The sequence below is a fragment of the Esox lucius genome, chromosome 2 (genome assembly GCF_011004845.1).
Source record: "Esox lucius isolate fEsoLuc1 chromosome 2, fEsoLuc1.pri, whole genome shotgun sequence".
Taxonomy (NCBI): domain Eukaryota; kingdom Metazoa; phylum Chordata; class Actinopteri; order Esociformes; family Esocidae; genus Esox; species Esox lucius.
Window position 1 is genome coordinate 15,790,365 of NC_047570.1, and position 13,945 is coordinate 15,804,309.

The 13,945-nt window shown below is 39.9% G+C and overlaps 1 protein-coding gene across 11 annotated transcripts in view; it reads left to right on the top strand.

The window, feature by feature from the left end:
• The window catches only part of nfat5b (nuclear factor of activated T cells 5b), a 58,771-nt gene that overhangs the window by 22,325 nt on the left and 22,501 nt on the right, over window positions 1-13,945 (top strand). For 7 of the 11 annotated variants that reach the window (XM_020055467.2, XM_020055432.2, XM_020055426.2 and 4 more), the window contains one exon: window positions 5,679-5,807. In XM_020055467.2, coding sequence (XP_019911026.2) covers window positions 5,750-5,807 — 58 coding nt within the window. In that variant the 5' untranslated portion in view covers window positions 5,679-5,749. The other 4 variants (XM_020055486.2, XM_020055478.3, XM_020055489.2 and 1 more) reach the window with 4 other exon arrangements.

Sequence of the window (13,945 nt, forward strand, 5' to 3'; positions counted from 1 at the left end):
GTTTGAATGTAGGCGTCACATGGTGTTGAGTCAATGTGTTTATTGTGCTAGTTGATGATATTGACCCTTGTTTTTCTTTTTACTGGGCAAAAGGGAAATCGTGTTTTGCGATGTGAAAAAGCACTGTGCTCTGTTTGCAAGGGAGGAAACTATGCAGCAGAATAGAAATGTTCAGACTTTATAAAGTCCTGGAACTGTGGAAACACTTTGAAACAGGCCAGTCACTGATTCGAGAGCAGAGCTCTGAGAGCAGAGTACATATTTTCAGTCTGTGCGGTCAGCAATCTGTTTACTGGAAGGGCCCCGCGCAGAAAGCACATGTCCTTGCATGTGCAGTCAGTGAGTACAGGGTGGACTTGCAGAAAGGAAACAGTAAATGGAGGAGCAGAGAGTTAGAGAGTATGTTTTTATGCCTTTATTTTCTGAAGAGGTTAGTTAACACAGAAGCATTAAAACTACAACAGGTCTAGCTGTGCTGCTGCAGTGTGGAGCTGGGCAGAGGTGGTGGAGGAGTTTGTCATTTTTAGGACCCTCTGTGTGGGAAAATGTGTTCTCATCCAGAATGAGCATTGTTGTGGGACTCTGGAGGCCTGTGGGCTGGTTTCACTGCCTGCTTCCCAGGTTCATCTGTACTATAGTAGATTGCCAGTGATAACAATAGGAGGGTTAAGTATCTGATACACACACCAAACCCCAGGAGTCAGCTGCAAGTAATTAAAGCTGGCAGTTGGCAGAAAGTCAGGCGAGTGTAATGGCGGCTGTAAGTTCATACCATAATATTTGGTTGATGAATAGGGTCTGGTAGTAAACGTGTTGTCATGTTGTTGACCTAAGGCTTTCTAGCTCCCCTTCCCTGTGTCCTGTTTGCCCTAAGGGGAAAGTCCGCTCTGTAAATCCTGCTCCCTCTAATGTAATCAGATCTGAAACCTTAGTTATTGGCATGTCAGAGTTTTTGCTGTGACCTGCATAGTCTTGTTAGGCATATTATTTTTTCCATAGAAGTTGTTTATCCCTGAGGTTCCCGGGCCTAGTTACTGTCTCAGGTTTGAAAGTAATAGATGGTTTCTCCTCATAGAAGCACTCCGCAGGCCATTCCACTGATTCTAGTTTGACTTGACTGCAAAGATTCATTCAGATCTGGTATTGCATGCTCATTCATGAAAATAAAGTAACTACTGAGATATAAAATATCAACAGTGGCTTTACTAGGATACAGAAGTTGAATTGAAGTGATATTTGAGCTGGAGAATTTGATGCTCATCAGGACTTGTTTGTTTAGGCTAACTGTCTGTAGATTAATAGGATGTGTGAATGTGCTGGCCCTCCGCCCAAAACTGCCCTCTTCTAGTCATTCTTAAACTTTTGGTTTTCGGTGTGGTGTTCATCAGCATACTAAACATGGCTTGAGGGCATTGTGCTAATGTTCCCCTAAAAAGCATGAAGGGAGGAGGCAGAGCAACCAGTCCCGGGCACCCAACACAGACATGTGGTGAAGCTGGATGTGCGGTGGTGTGGCCATTAAGAAGCAGCAGATAGGCAATGCTGGTCTATGCAGGAATATCATTTTATATTGGGGTTAATTATGTGAATTCCTTATTGTGTATTACCAGCATGCATACAGTATTTGTAAGAAAAAAAATATGGTGATTGTATAAGTATTCCATCCTCACACAAAAATATTTGGTAGATATAACCATTATTAATAATAACTATTTTAAGTATTTCAGGGTAAGTATGCACCATCTCTGCATACAGTGTTGGAGTGATTTTGGGCAATTCTTCTTGGCAGATTTGTTGCAGGTTGTTCAGGTTTGTTGGATGACACTTGTGGATTGCAACAGTGCCACCGGTTCTCAAAGGGATGGAGACCAGACTTTGACTGACCATACATTCTTTCCTTACCTTTTTTCGAGATGCCCTTATTGATGTGAATCATCCCCACAACATGATGCTGCCACTGCCATACGTCACTATAGGAGTGGGGTGTCTTGAGTTTTGAGGGACATTCTTTCTTTGGCAGTACCAGAGTATTATGATGCAGCTACCACTTCCTGATTATTGATATTCAGTTGGCAATTTCTTTCATGTTTGTAAACTGGAACTTCCAAAGCACAGGGGTTGAATACTTATTGAAGCCACATATGTATTTCAGTTTATTTTTCTTACAAAATGTTTTCAAACAGTGTCAACTTACAATAATATGTTTTTTTTGGTGGTACGTAGTGTTGGGTTTTTGCCAAACATAGTGGTTTTGATTGTGACCAATAAGGAATCCACAGAATGGACTTCCAGAAACCTTCAGGTTTGTCCAGATGTTCTCTGGCAAAGTGAAGATGGGCAATTTGGTTCTTTTTTGACAGCAGACGCTTCTTCCTAGCAACCCTCCTTTGAATCCCATTTGAATTCATTGTTATTCTTGCTGTAGCATGCACATTAATCTGAGGCACATTGACATTTACCTAATTTATTATTTTTGCATGAGGAGATTACCATCAATGAAGTATGCCATGTTTTTCTTCTTAAGCTCCTCCACCGAGAACACTGGAAAAACATTTAGCAAGGCTTTTGTCACCCTTTTGGTCATCAACCAGCTGCTCATGAGTTACTGGTAACTGTATTGCATCAGCAACATGGTCCACATTCTTCTTCCCGATCCTGGGCTGTTTTTCAGACCCCACTAGTTTACCAGAGGTAGCACACAAGCTATCCTTTTCGTCAAAAGACAGAATAGTGTTTGACAATTCTATCACGTCACTCATTCGTTGTGCCTGAACACGTGCGTCAGCACAAGCGGGGAACAAGTGGATAACTCTGTGCCAGCTCCTCCGAAAGAGACTGGTCACTTTTATCCAATATCTCCAATATGGGTATCACCTTTCCACCGGCAATATCGTTGCCCATTACAAACGTCACCCCTTTTACTGGCAACATAGGACATACTCTAACTCTGAACAATCCACTGACTAGCTCAGAGTGTATGTTCACAAACTGCAATGGCACTGGGACAATTCCCATTTAAATTCCCTGGACTTACACACTATGTATTTTTGGAGATGGGCAACACGTGAGATAGGATGAATGACTGCGCCACACCAGTATCTCTAAGGATTCTAATCGGACGCTGAGATGCATCGTTACCTGATAGGGAAACAAATCCCTCAAATGTGAATGGTTCATAACTGCAATCTGGGACTGGGACCTTCAAGCCACATTTACCATGAGGCACCTGTCATTTCTCTGACCTAACAGTACGAATTAGCCCAACACCTGTTGGCTGCTTGGCATGCAGAGGCGTCCCTTGTATGGGTTTCAGTAGGAAGCACTAATTAACCGTATGTCCTGGCTGATAACAATAAAAGCATTGACGTACATCTTTCGGCCGAATTGGATGTACTGTTGGTCGACTAGGGCTAGGAGCCGGTGGTTCGCAGCCCTGCTCTCTGTACGAGCCGAGAATACACTCTTGTCTGCCAATACAGAAGCTTCCGACAGTGAGTGCACTTTCTGTTCTGCGTAGATAACTTTTTATGGAACCTAAATCTCTGCCGATATGCCTCAGGAACAAGCTCGTAGGCAAGAAGAACAGTTGCTTTTAGCCACGTCATAATTCAAACTGTCTTGAAGGGGTAGTGCTTACAAAACCTCTTGGACTTTGCCTGTCAATTTACAGTGGAGCAATAAGCACCACACCTCTTCAGGCCATTTCAATGCTATCGCTATACGCTCAAAAACGCTAAAATAAGAGTCAACCTCTGACTCTCTGAACACTGGTACCAAGGCGATCTGTCTGCTAATATCAAAAGTAGTAGAAGACCCCGCTGGTAAGGATGGCTCACTAGCAGGCACTGCACGAGCAGAGGCTAACCTCGCTGTCTCCGCCTCCAGTTCAAGCTTACGCATCTCCAGTTCTTGATCGTCTACGTGACTCCTGTTCTGCCTCGAGTTTACACTCCAACTGGAGAGTTTCTCGCCTGATCTGTGCTCTCTCTTCTGCCTCCACTTGGAGCAGTGTCGAACGGACATCCCTTCTGGCATCACTGTCTGACAGCGGGGAGAGTGGGTGAAAACGGGGCAATGTGGCTGGAGCCTTGGCCTTGTCCTCAGACATGGACAGGCTTACAGGAGCTGCAGCCACATCCTGTACAGGATCAGCAGGCTCAGGCAATGGCAACACGTCTAAAATAAATTCTGACCTCCGCTTTAACTAAACTTGTCAGTATGTGAATGGAAAAATGGTCAGCCAGAGCCTGTAGATTCACTCTATGGCATCTATCAAAATCCTGCCATGTAGGGTTATTCAAAAAGACAACCAAACCAAAAGTAGCTATCGTAAGCCAGAAACACAAGCCAACAAATACCGAACACCACACCAGCCGATCATACAATTATAGCTGCACAGTTCAACACTGAACTAGACACTTAAATCAAGTCGCATGAGTGGGCTGGGTATCACTGAGAGATCCCGGACGAGCCCCCATGTTATGTAATGAATGCTGTGGCTCTAGCAGTCTAGGTTGGATGGTACAGAGACCCATAACATAAGCAAATTAGTGTAGTGCAAATGAACAGTTACAACAAACAACACAGACTACCAAAGCTACCATCAAACATACATTTTTTATTATAAACACACGGTAAAGGGGTTTGGGAAAAGGGGCTGAGCTGGACCCAAGAAATGAAATAATATAGTCTAAACACCCCTAAACTGAACTTGCCTGCCTCAAAAATCGCTTAGCTGACTACTACCCAATACAAAAATACAGTGGGTGGTCTGTTCAGTCCGAACTATTGTTTTTAGACCAAGTTTTCCTACAGGTTATGTATGACCAAGGGTGACTTGCTAAAGAACCCATTTTCCCAAGGACACAGGGACAAACAAAAACACAGGTTGAACAAGGACTAAACAGCAAACAATTGACTAGACAAAACCAAACAAAACTCCACAGCAATATATACTCACATGAAACAGGACAAAGTGAGATGTATGCGCTAAACTAAGTGATGTATGAATTAACAAAGTATGTGCATGTGGGGTAAAGCAAAAAAGTTTCTCTGGGAGAACGAAGTGACTGGGTTTTTAAACCAGGGATGTGATTGGGTAATGGAAAAATGAATTAGGAGGGGTGTCTACTGATTGGTCCACCTCAGCAGTCAGGCGATGCACTCATGACTGCTAGGTGGGAAACACCAACGACCACAATCAGGAACATAAAGGACACCTGGGGACATCAGGAGGGGAAAAACACAAACGCCCATACAGGGTACCTGCATGCGTAACACAACATTTGAGTTGTTGTCTTTGTACTATTTTCTATTGAATATAGGCTTTAAATGATTTGCACATTATTGCATTCTGTTCTTCTTTACATTTCACACAGTGTCCCAACTATTTTGGAAATGAGGTTGTATTTTTCAAAATAGTGCAATTTTCTAAATATTCACCCTTTCAAATGCCAGAATGGCTATTGGAGAGAATCTAGCAAATAACAAAATGGTTCTTTGGATGAAACACTGAGATAACAAGTTTAAATAATTTGTTCTGCCTTGAAAGCAAGGCAATTAACCAACATTTCTCAGTCATACCTTCCTGGTAAAATGGGGGGGGGGGGGTGCTGAGCTGCCTTTCAAGTGCTAACAAAGGGTCTGACCTACTAGAAACCCTCTGTCTCCCTCTACAGAGTCAGTGTACGATCTTCTCCCCAAAGAGCTGCAGCTGCCGTCCTCCACTCAGCGAAACCCGGCAGCAGCCATGAGCCAGAAGAGCGGTGGAGAGGTGGGCCCCCCTCCCTCAGCTGCCCTTGCCTCAGGTAAGCCCGTCCTCTTCCTCCATCTCCTTTCATCTTCTCTACTGCCTCAATGGTAGCAGTGAGCAGTGCTGGTAATGGTTCCATCCTGTTTCCTGGAGTCCACCTTCTTTAGGCTACCTGCAAGACCAGTTCCAACTACAGTAGGGGTAGGCAACACACAGTGTGCACTGGTAGGCTTTACGCCTGCATGTAGAGAGGACAGCAAACCCTCACCGTTTTATATTATGCGTGCCTTGAATGCCATGACAAACAGGCAAGGAGCAGCTGCTGAAGACCAGTTATGAGGCCTTACTGACCTCTCCTCTGGGTGTCCTGTGGCCCTCAGAAAACACTGCACATGATGCCAGCCAGTCATCCCTGGGCCCTGAGGCTCCTCACGTCTCTGAAGACTGTGAACAGTTCTGACTGTAAGGGAGGAGGATTACCTGATCCTGTTATTTTGTTTTGATGTGCATTTTCCCCTGTCTTTTACACAGGGATAACTAATTATTGCAGACATGCAATACCATGAGCCCGTTGTATGATGAATTGTTTTTGGTTGGAGCTCTGATGTAATCTACCCCAGCTTGCTCCATTTAGAATCCCAAATCAGAAGGCTGGAAAACCATTACCTGGTTTCATGCTGACACAGTGATTTTATACAGAGACTTTAGGATCCAAACATCTATTTTTGGAAGAAGTTCAGAAAGGCTTCCTTTAGTTTTGTATTTGCTTTAGAGTAGTAATCTTAAAAGGTGTTCCCATCATGGAATAGAGGCTGTAAACACACAAACTGAGAGGTAATTCTTGCTCTCCATAGAAATCCAGCATTATGATCCCAGCGTAACAACTGGCCAAAAGAATTTGCACTTTATTGAGTGGTTAAATTATGCCATTACAAAGTTATGCCTACAGTCCTTGATGGGAGCTCTGTGCCTTGCAGTTGAAGTCTAAGGAAACATTCTTCATTCCATGCCATTAGAGGAGACACCTGAATCTTACGGGGTGCATTACCTACAGATTCCCAGATCTTGTTGGGCAGTCTGAAAGACCTTTAATGTCAGTCCCAGACTATTTGAGGTCCAGTAAATTATGAAAAGCTAAATTAATGCCATTCATTGACAATAGCAATTGGCTCCCAGTCTGTTGTTATTGTACATGTGTAAAGATAAACATTAACAAAATGCAAACCATCTCTCTTTGAGAGTAGACACAAGTCAGAAGCCGGGTAAAAAACCATTTCGGTACTGCTCACAAAAGCATTGTTTAAGATTCCAGAAATCTTAAACAATTCAGTAATATTTTCTTCCAAAATATCAGAAATACAGTATTTGTTTACTTGTTTTTTATTTTTTTCAGCAGTTATTGCCATACCATTATTTAAACTATCTTCTGGCACCATGCATCAGTCTGTGTAAGGCTAAATAGTACATCTACTGTCGTACTGAAACCCTGAAACTAATACATTTGCAACTGTAGGTCTTACTGTTAATTAACCTTATACTTTTTTCAAAAGAAGGGGAAAAGATCAAACAAAACAAAACATTTCAGGTCAAACTTGTCAGAACCTGAACATTCAAAATGCAATTCACTTTAGTTCTTTTTACTCTGCCCCTTACCAAAGTGCCCAGGTTTAGAGTGAGTTTCAGTAGAACCAGAAGTCTGTTGCCTTCGGACATCAGTGCTTCACTGCAGCCAATGCAGCTCTCTGACAAGGCGGGACATACTGGCTGTAGCTGAAGGAAGGTGAAGTATTTTTCAGTTTACATGACATTTTAATTTGGGACTGTAGGTTTCACTGCAAATTGGCCTTAATTCTTCTGGCTATCTCCTCTTCTTTGAACTTTTTTGTGTACTTTATTTTTTTTACCTCAAATCTCTGGAATCATGTACTGCGGGAACAAACAAAAATTGGTATGACATTTAAATTGAGGTATTTATTGGTTCTCTGTCAAATGAGGAGAACTATATTTTAGGCTGACCGGCAGTTGAGGTTACTGTAGGTTTTTGTTTTTCACACTAGCCAATGTTGACTGTCACTTTGGCTCTCTGCTCAAATACAGTGGATATCACAAATCTACACCAATCGTTGAAAATGCATCTTTATTTAAAGGCTTAAATCAAAACAAATCATGTCAGACCTTTTTTCACCTTTTAAAGTAAAACATTTCTGAAAGAAAATAATAATTAAAATAACCATCAATACTTTGGTTGGATGTGTGCTTTTTAATGAGTGTGGTAACTATGTTCAGACTTAACATAGCACATTAAAATAATGTACAAAGGTAATTTCTCATGATTCTCAATGATTAGCCCTAAATGAAATCAGCTTTTCTTTTAAGACTTCTTTGTTACATACCTCCGAGAATTCCATAGTCCAAATCTACTGGATCATATTGTTAAAAGTTACATTTCGGAAAAGGGATATCAAATAATTTTAAAGGCATTTTAAGGTATCATGGAACACTGTGAAGACCATCCTTGATAAGTGGAGGCAAGATGGCACTACCAGTATATTGCAATCATCAGAATGTCCCTTTGAAGACCCAATATAGTGAACGCTCAGGGAGTTTACACAGAGCCAAGCCTGTATAATTTATTATTTTATTTCCAGAAGATATGTGCTCATCACAAGTACATCACAAGTACACAGGACAAACTTGTCAAGCATTGTACTGGCAGCATCATGCTATGGGGTGGCTTCTCTTCATCAGGGTCTGGTCAGGATAACTCCAGATATCTAGATGTTTAAACCTTGATGCCTCTGCCAGAAACCTCAAGTTATAGAAACATTTTAGCTTTCAACATGACAATGATCTGAGGTACAGAGCCAAATTGACCAAGGAATGGCTTGAAAAACAGAAAGATCATTGTCCTGGAATTGCCTAGATCAAGCCCGGACAAAATGTGTGGAATGACCTAAAGAGGGCTGTGCAGTGGAGATCCCTTTGCAATTTGACAAAGCTTCAGAGTTAGATAAAAGTACAAATATCACTAGATTGGTAGACACCTATCCAAACAGACTTACTGAAGCAAAAGGTGCTTCCACAAAGTATTAGTTTATTTTATAAAAGTTTTATAAATATTTTTATTATCCATTTATATTCACAGTTAAATATTGTTGGTTACAAGATCTTATTAAGGTGTAAAAAGGTCTGAGATGATTTGTTTTTATAACAAACAAATCTGGACTTTCAGTAAGGCTGTGTAGACCTTTGATTTCCACTGGAGTTTGGCCATCACAGTGTCCCTGAAAAGCTCTGAGCTCGAGCTGCCATTCTGGCCATTAAACATGTACTGTGCTGTTATTGTACTGTACTAGGCAGGTGCATGCTGGCTGTTACCCTACTCCCATCACCCGTCTCTCGCCTGCCCTGCTACTGACTCTGCTATTCATAGCTTGGCATGGCTGTCGCCACAACCCTGAAGCCAGTCTCCTTACTGTTTAGCTCTATGTGGCTGCACCTTTCCCTGTCCTAACTCTGCATCCAACTGTAGGTCTTTATTACTTTTATACATTTGTTTCTTCTCCCTCCTTTCACCTCACCTGATCTCTCTTCTTTAAGATATGGTTGAATGGTGAAGGCGCATAGCTCTTGGTTGGCTTCAGCTGCCACGTAGCAAAGGCTGCTCATTTTCCCCTGTAGTTAGTCAATACTAAAGATAATTAATATTCTTTTACTTCGTTGATCCACTTTCCCCTTTGAATTTTCTTTCTAATTAATGTAAAATGTTATTTATTTCCATCTTGAAGTCTAAAATTAGCTTGCATTTGACATTGTCCTAGGTCAACATCCTTCTCTGCAGTTCAGTCAATCTATGGAAACCATTTCATTAAATTAAATCCACATTTTTGTCCTATTGCTAGGCCATTGTGTAAGGGAGATAATTTCAAGTAGTACACAAAAAAACAATGTTGTTACTTTACCAGTATTGTTAAATACTCCTTGGTAGAAAAGAAAATCAACTACTCCGCGGTTCTTTAAGTATTAAGTGAGTGATAGCAGTTACAGGCTATATAGCGCAACACAAATTAGAAACAAAGTACAATTCTTTACTTTTGCCTGTAATTTCACCCAGTTTATCTTTTGGAATGAATGATTAGTTCACACCCATGCTGGAGGGTCACTGTGGTATGGTGCTAATTTAACTTCTGCATGAATTTCAAAAAAGCTGCTTATAATTTTACAAGCTCCAAAGGACACTCACAAAGTACACTGGACAGCACTTGAACAATATCAGCACCCACACACCTCAGCAATATGATGGTTAATGAACATACTCTACAAACTCTTTAAAATATTTTCTTCTTTTATATGTTTCAATTGTCTTGCAAATGCATAGAGTGAATTGCTTTTTTGTTGATTGGATGCAAGTTGTTTTGCTATTAATTAACTTAACTTGCATTTTAGCTGGGTTCCACAGGTGTCGTGATGGGTTGTGTGACTGTATCTGTCTGTCAGTAGTGAAGACATATTAGTTCCAAGGGCTCTTAACCCATCAAAAATATCACCCAGATTGTTGAGTAGGTCCGTCTAAACCTTTAGACTTCTTATTTTCTTTAAATGTATTGCATTTACAGTTTCGTGTATTGCATTGCAACTGATTTTTTTATGTTTTGTTTCTGCATTTAAATGTTTGTGGAAAACAAGTGTAGAAGAGGGTGGGTTTAAGAGTTTATATTAAAATCAGACTTCGATCTGGGACTAAACATGTTATGGTCCAATAACTGGGGGCATGGGTCTCTTGGTAATGTCATTATTTACAATAAGAGTAAATATTAAAATATTTCTCAGTGTTTGTGTGTGTTTAAATACACAACGTTTTATCATTTCTATATATGTCTACACTAATAACATTATACAGTACACCATGAATCCCATTGCCTTCATTTGTTGGGAGTGTCACGTGGGATTTAAGAGGATGGGGATTTGCAGCTACTTTGAGCATTTTTACTCAAAAGGGAAATTGGAAGTGTTTGTGGAAGAAATTGCCTTAAAGTTGACTGAATAACATGCTGTATATTACTGGTAAAAATACAGGTTAAACAAATAGAATTTTATAGTAGAATTGTAATATTAGTTTGACTGTCTTATACACACTACACATTAATTACGGAGTTATTTTCCTAGATGGGTTTTCGTGCATGTTACCCCATTTTTCAACCACAGCAAAACAGAAAGCCATGGATGGCCACAATACAATTCCTTCCTAAAAGCTCACCATTCAAACATCTATTGTATAAAACCACCCAAACTAAACAACATCTCATAGTACAAATAAGAACTAGCCTGTTCATAATTTGCAACATTAAAGATTTAATCTATACATTTTTCTTACTTCACCCTGTCTGTAGACTTAATTCCTCTTATCTCCGTATGGAAACAAAACATATATACATAAATTCCTCTTCATTTTATTGCCATCTTCCATTTGAATAATACATTTTATTCACCAGGGTCTTATGCACTAAGAGAGCAGATGATTTTTGTGGTTACAGCTGACATAATGGCCAGCTGTAATTTCTTTTTCAATTGATAGGCGCCAATGCTTTAAGGTTATCAGATATACTACTCTGTTCGCATGTACACTAACGTTTAAAACTTTGTGGTCACTTAGAATTTCCAAAAGAAACTGAAGACCTTGTACAACACTGTGTACTACTCCTTTCAGAGAACAGCACAAACTGGCTCTAACCACAGTAGAAAGAGGAGTGGGAGGTCCCGAGGCACAACTGAGCAAGAGGACCAATACGTAAGATTGTCTAGTTTGAGAAACAGACGCCTCACAGGTCCTCAACTGGCAGCTTCATTAAATAGTATGCGCTAAATACCAGTCTCAATATGAACAGTGAAGAGGTGACTCCGGATGCTGGCTAAAGAAAATATTAAGATGTGCAAAATAACACAGACACTGGAAAAAAGTGTTATGGGCAGACAAATCTAAGTTGGAGGTGTTCAGATCACAAAGAAGAACACTCTTGAGATGAAGAAAAAATGAAATGATGCTGGAGGAGTGCGATGTCCTCGGTCAAGCATGGTGGAGGCAATGGGATTGTCTGGGGGTGCTTTAGTGTTGGTAAAGAGGGAGATTTGTACAGGGTAAAATAAATCTTGAAGAAGAAAGGCTATCACTCTATTTTGCAACACCATGCCATACCCTGTGGACTGGTGGTTGATGACCCAATACAACAGGACAATAACCCAAAGCACAGCTCCAAACTATACAATAACTATTTAGGGAAGAAGCAGTCAACTGGTATTCTGTCAATAATGAGGAAGCCAACACAGTCATGGGATCTCAACCCTCTTGAGCTGTTGTGGGAGCAGCTTGACCGTATGGTACGTAAGAAGTGCCCATCAGGCCAATCCAACTTGTGGGAGGTGCTTCAGGAATCATGGGGGGAAATTTCTTCAGATTACCTCAACAATTTGACAACTAGAATGCCAATAGTCTGCAAGGCTATAATTACTCCAAATGGAGGATTCTTTGACGAAAGCAAATTTTGAAGGACACAATTATAATTTCAATTAAAAATCATAATTTCTTGTCAATCACTATTTCCTATTCATTTTGCTATATTTCTTATTCAAACTAATTTCAGGTATGTTTTCATGGAAAACAAGGACATTTATAAATGACCCTAAACTTTTGAACGGTAGTGTGTAATATTCAAGATCAAAGGTTAAAATCTAGATGTTAGAAGTGTTGTTTTCCTGGGCCCACATTTAGCCTGCATCTTTGTAGAACCATAAACATATACAAAGCTTCTGCACAAAAACCTCAAGAATACATTTATGGAACTTCTGCTAATCACAAACAATTTGTGATTTTCAACCTTGCAGCAGTCATGCAAAAGTAACTCACGATCTATTGCAGCAGCTGCAGCTTATACAAAATATTTTTCATATCAATCAGAAATATACATAAATCACACAAGTCCCTGTCAGAAATGACAGCAATACATTTTTATTCATCATTCATGGAAGGGGGTACTGCTTACATTGAGCGGTACTGAAATTAACTAAATGAGGCAAAACATTTGTTATTTTGACAGAACTTCTCAAAAAAGGTCAGGGTCAGTAAGAATGTGAACCCATTGTCTTCACACCAACAAATAATTTATTGTCCAGTGCAGAATTGAGTTTCAACTATTTTCTAGAGGTAAGCACCTTTTTTGGATTGTTGCATACAGGTTGTACCCATGTTTACCATGTTTATTACATGTTGTCTTTACTTTCATTACATTCAAAATTCTCTTCTGGAGACAACAAGACATAATAAAGGGCAGTGAAATGTGCAGCTAATTCATGGATGGGGCAATTTAACCGTCAGTAATCTACCAAAGCAAAGTCATGAGGGAGCAGATTAAGATAGGCCTTGAGATTATGTGAAGTCGACAAGTGGCAGAATTGCCCTTTAACTCTGGTGAGGGAGAACTTAAAGTGGCTGCAAATCAAGTGTGGTTCCAGTTTTAGGGGCCTGTATGTTTGTTTTCAAAAGAAATCTGCATGAGTAGCGTATTGTTTTTTCAAAGGAAAGCATCACATTTTGATTTCAAATAATTATATAAGTAATTTAAATAAACCATCAGAATTTCTAATCCACTTCTGTTATTTTTTACACAGATTTTCATTTCATATTTCATCATTGTGAAAATGGAACTAATTATTTGGCATCTATTAGGAACTTCATGTGGGGTCTTTTGATTAGTTCCATAGGGGAAAAAATCATGTTCTTGCTGGATCCCTATAGAACTGAAATTATTCTTGTTTGTTGAATCAACGCTTGCTTGGGTAAAAAAGTTGCCCTCTACAATTTGCAATCAGTATTTATTTGTCTCTTCATACTTGAATGTTATTGAATTTTCTAAACATAAGCAATGTGTTGTACATTTTGAAAGCATTCTTTTTTATCAGGGCATAAATCAATGATTCAGCTTTATTCATTCTTACTCTTCAATGGGTCCAGTCAGTTTGGAGATGAAAAATGTATTTTGTAGAAGAAGAAAAAAAAAAAAGAATAAAAACATTGTTGCACACATTATGCCTGTTTTGGTACATTTGGAATGGGAAATGTAGGTAGATTGTGGGAGGAGTATAACTGCAATTGCTACATAAACACCAAATTGAGTCATAAGTCAAAGGTAAAATATGGGG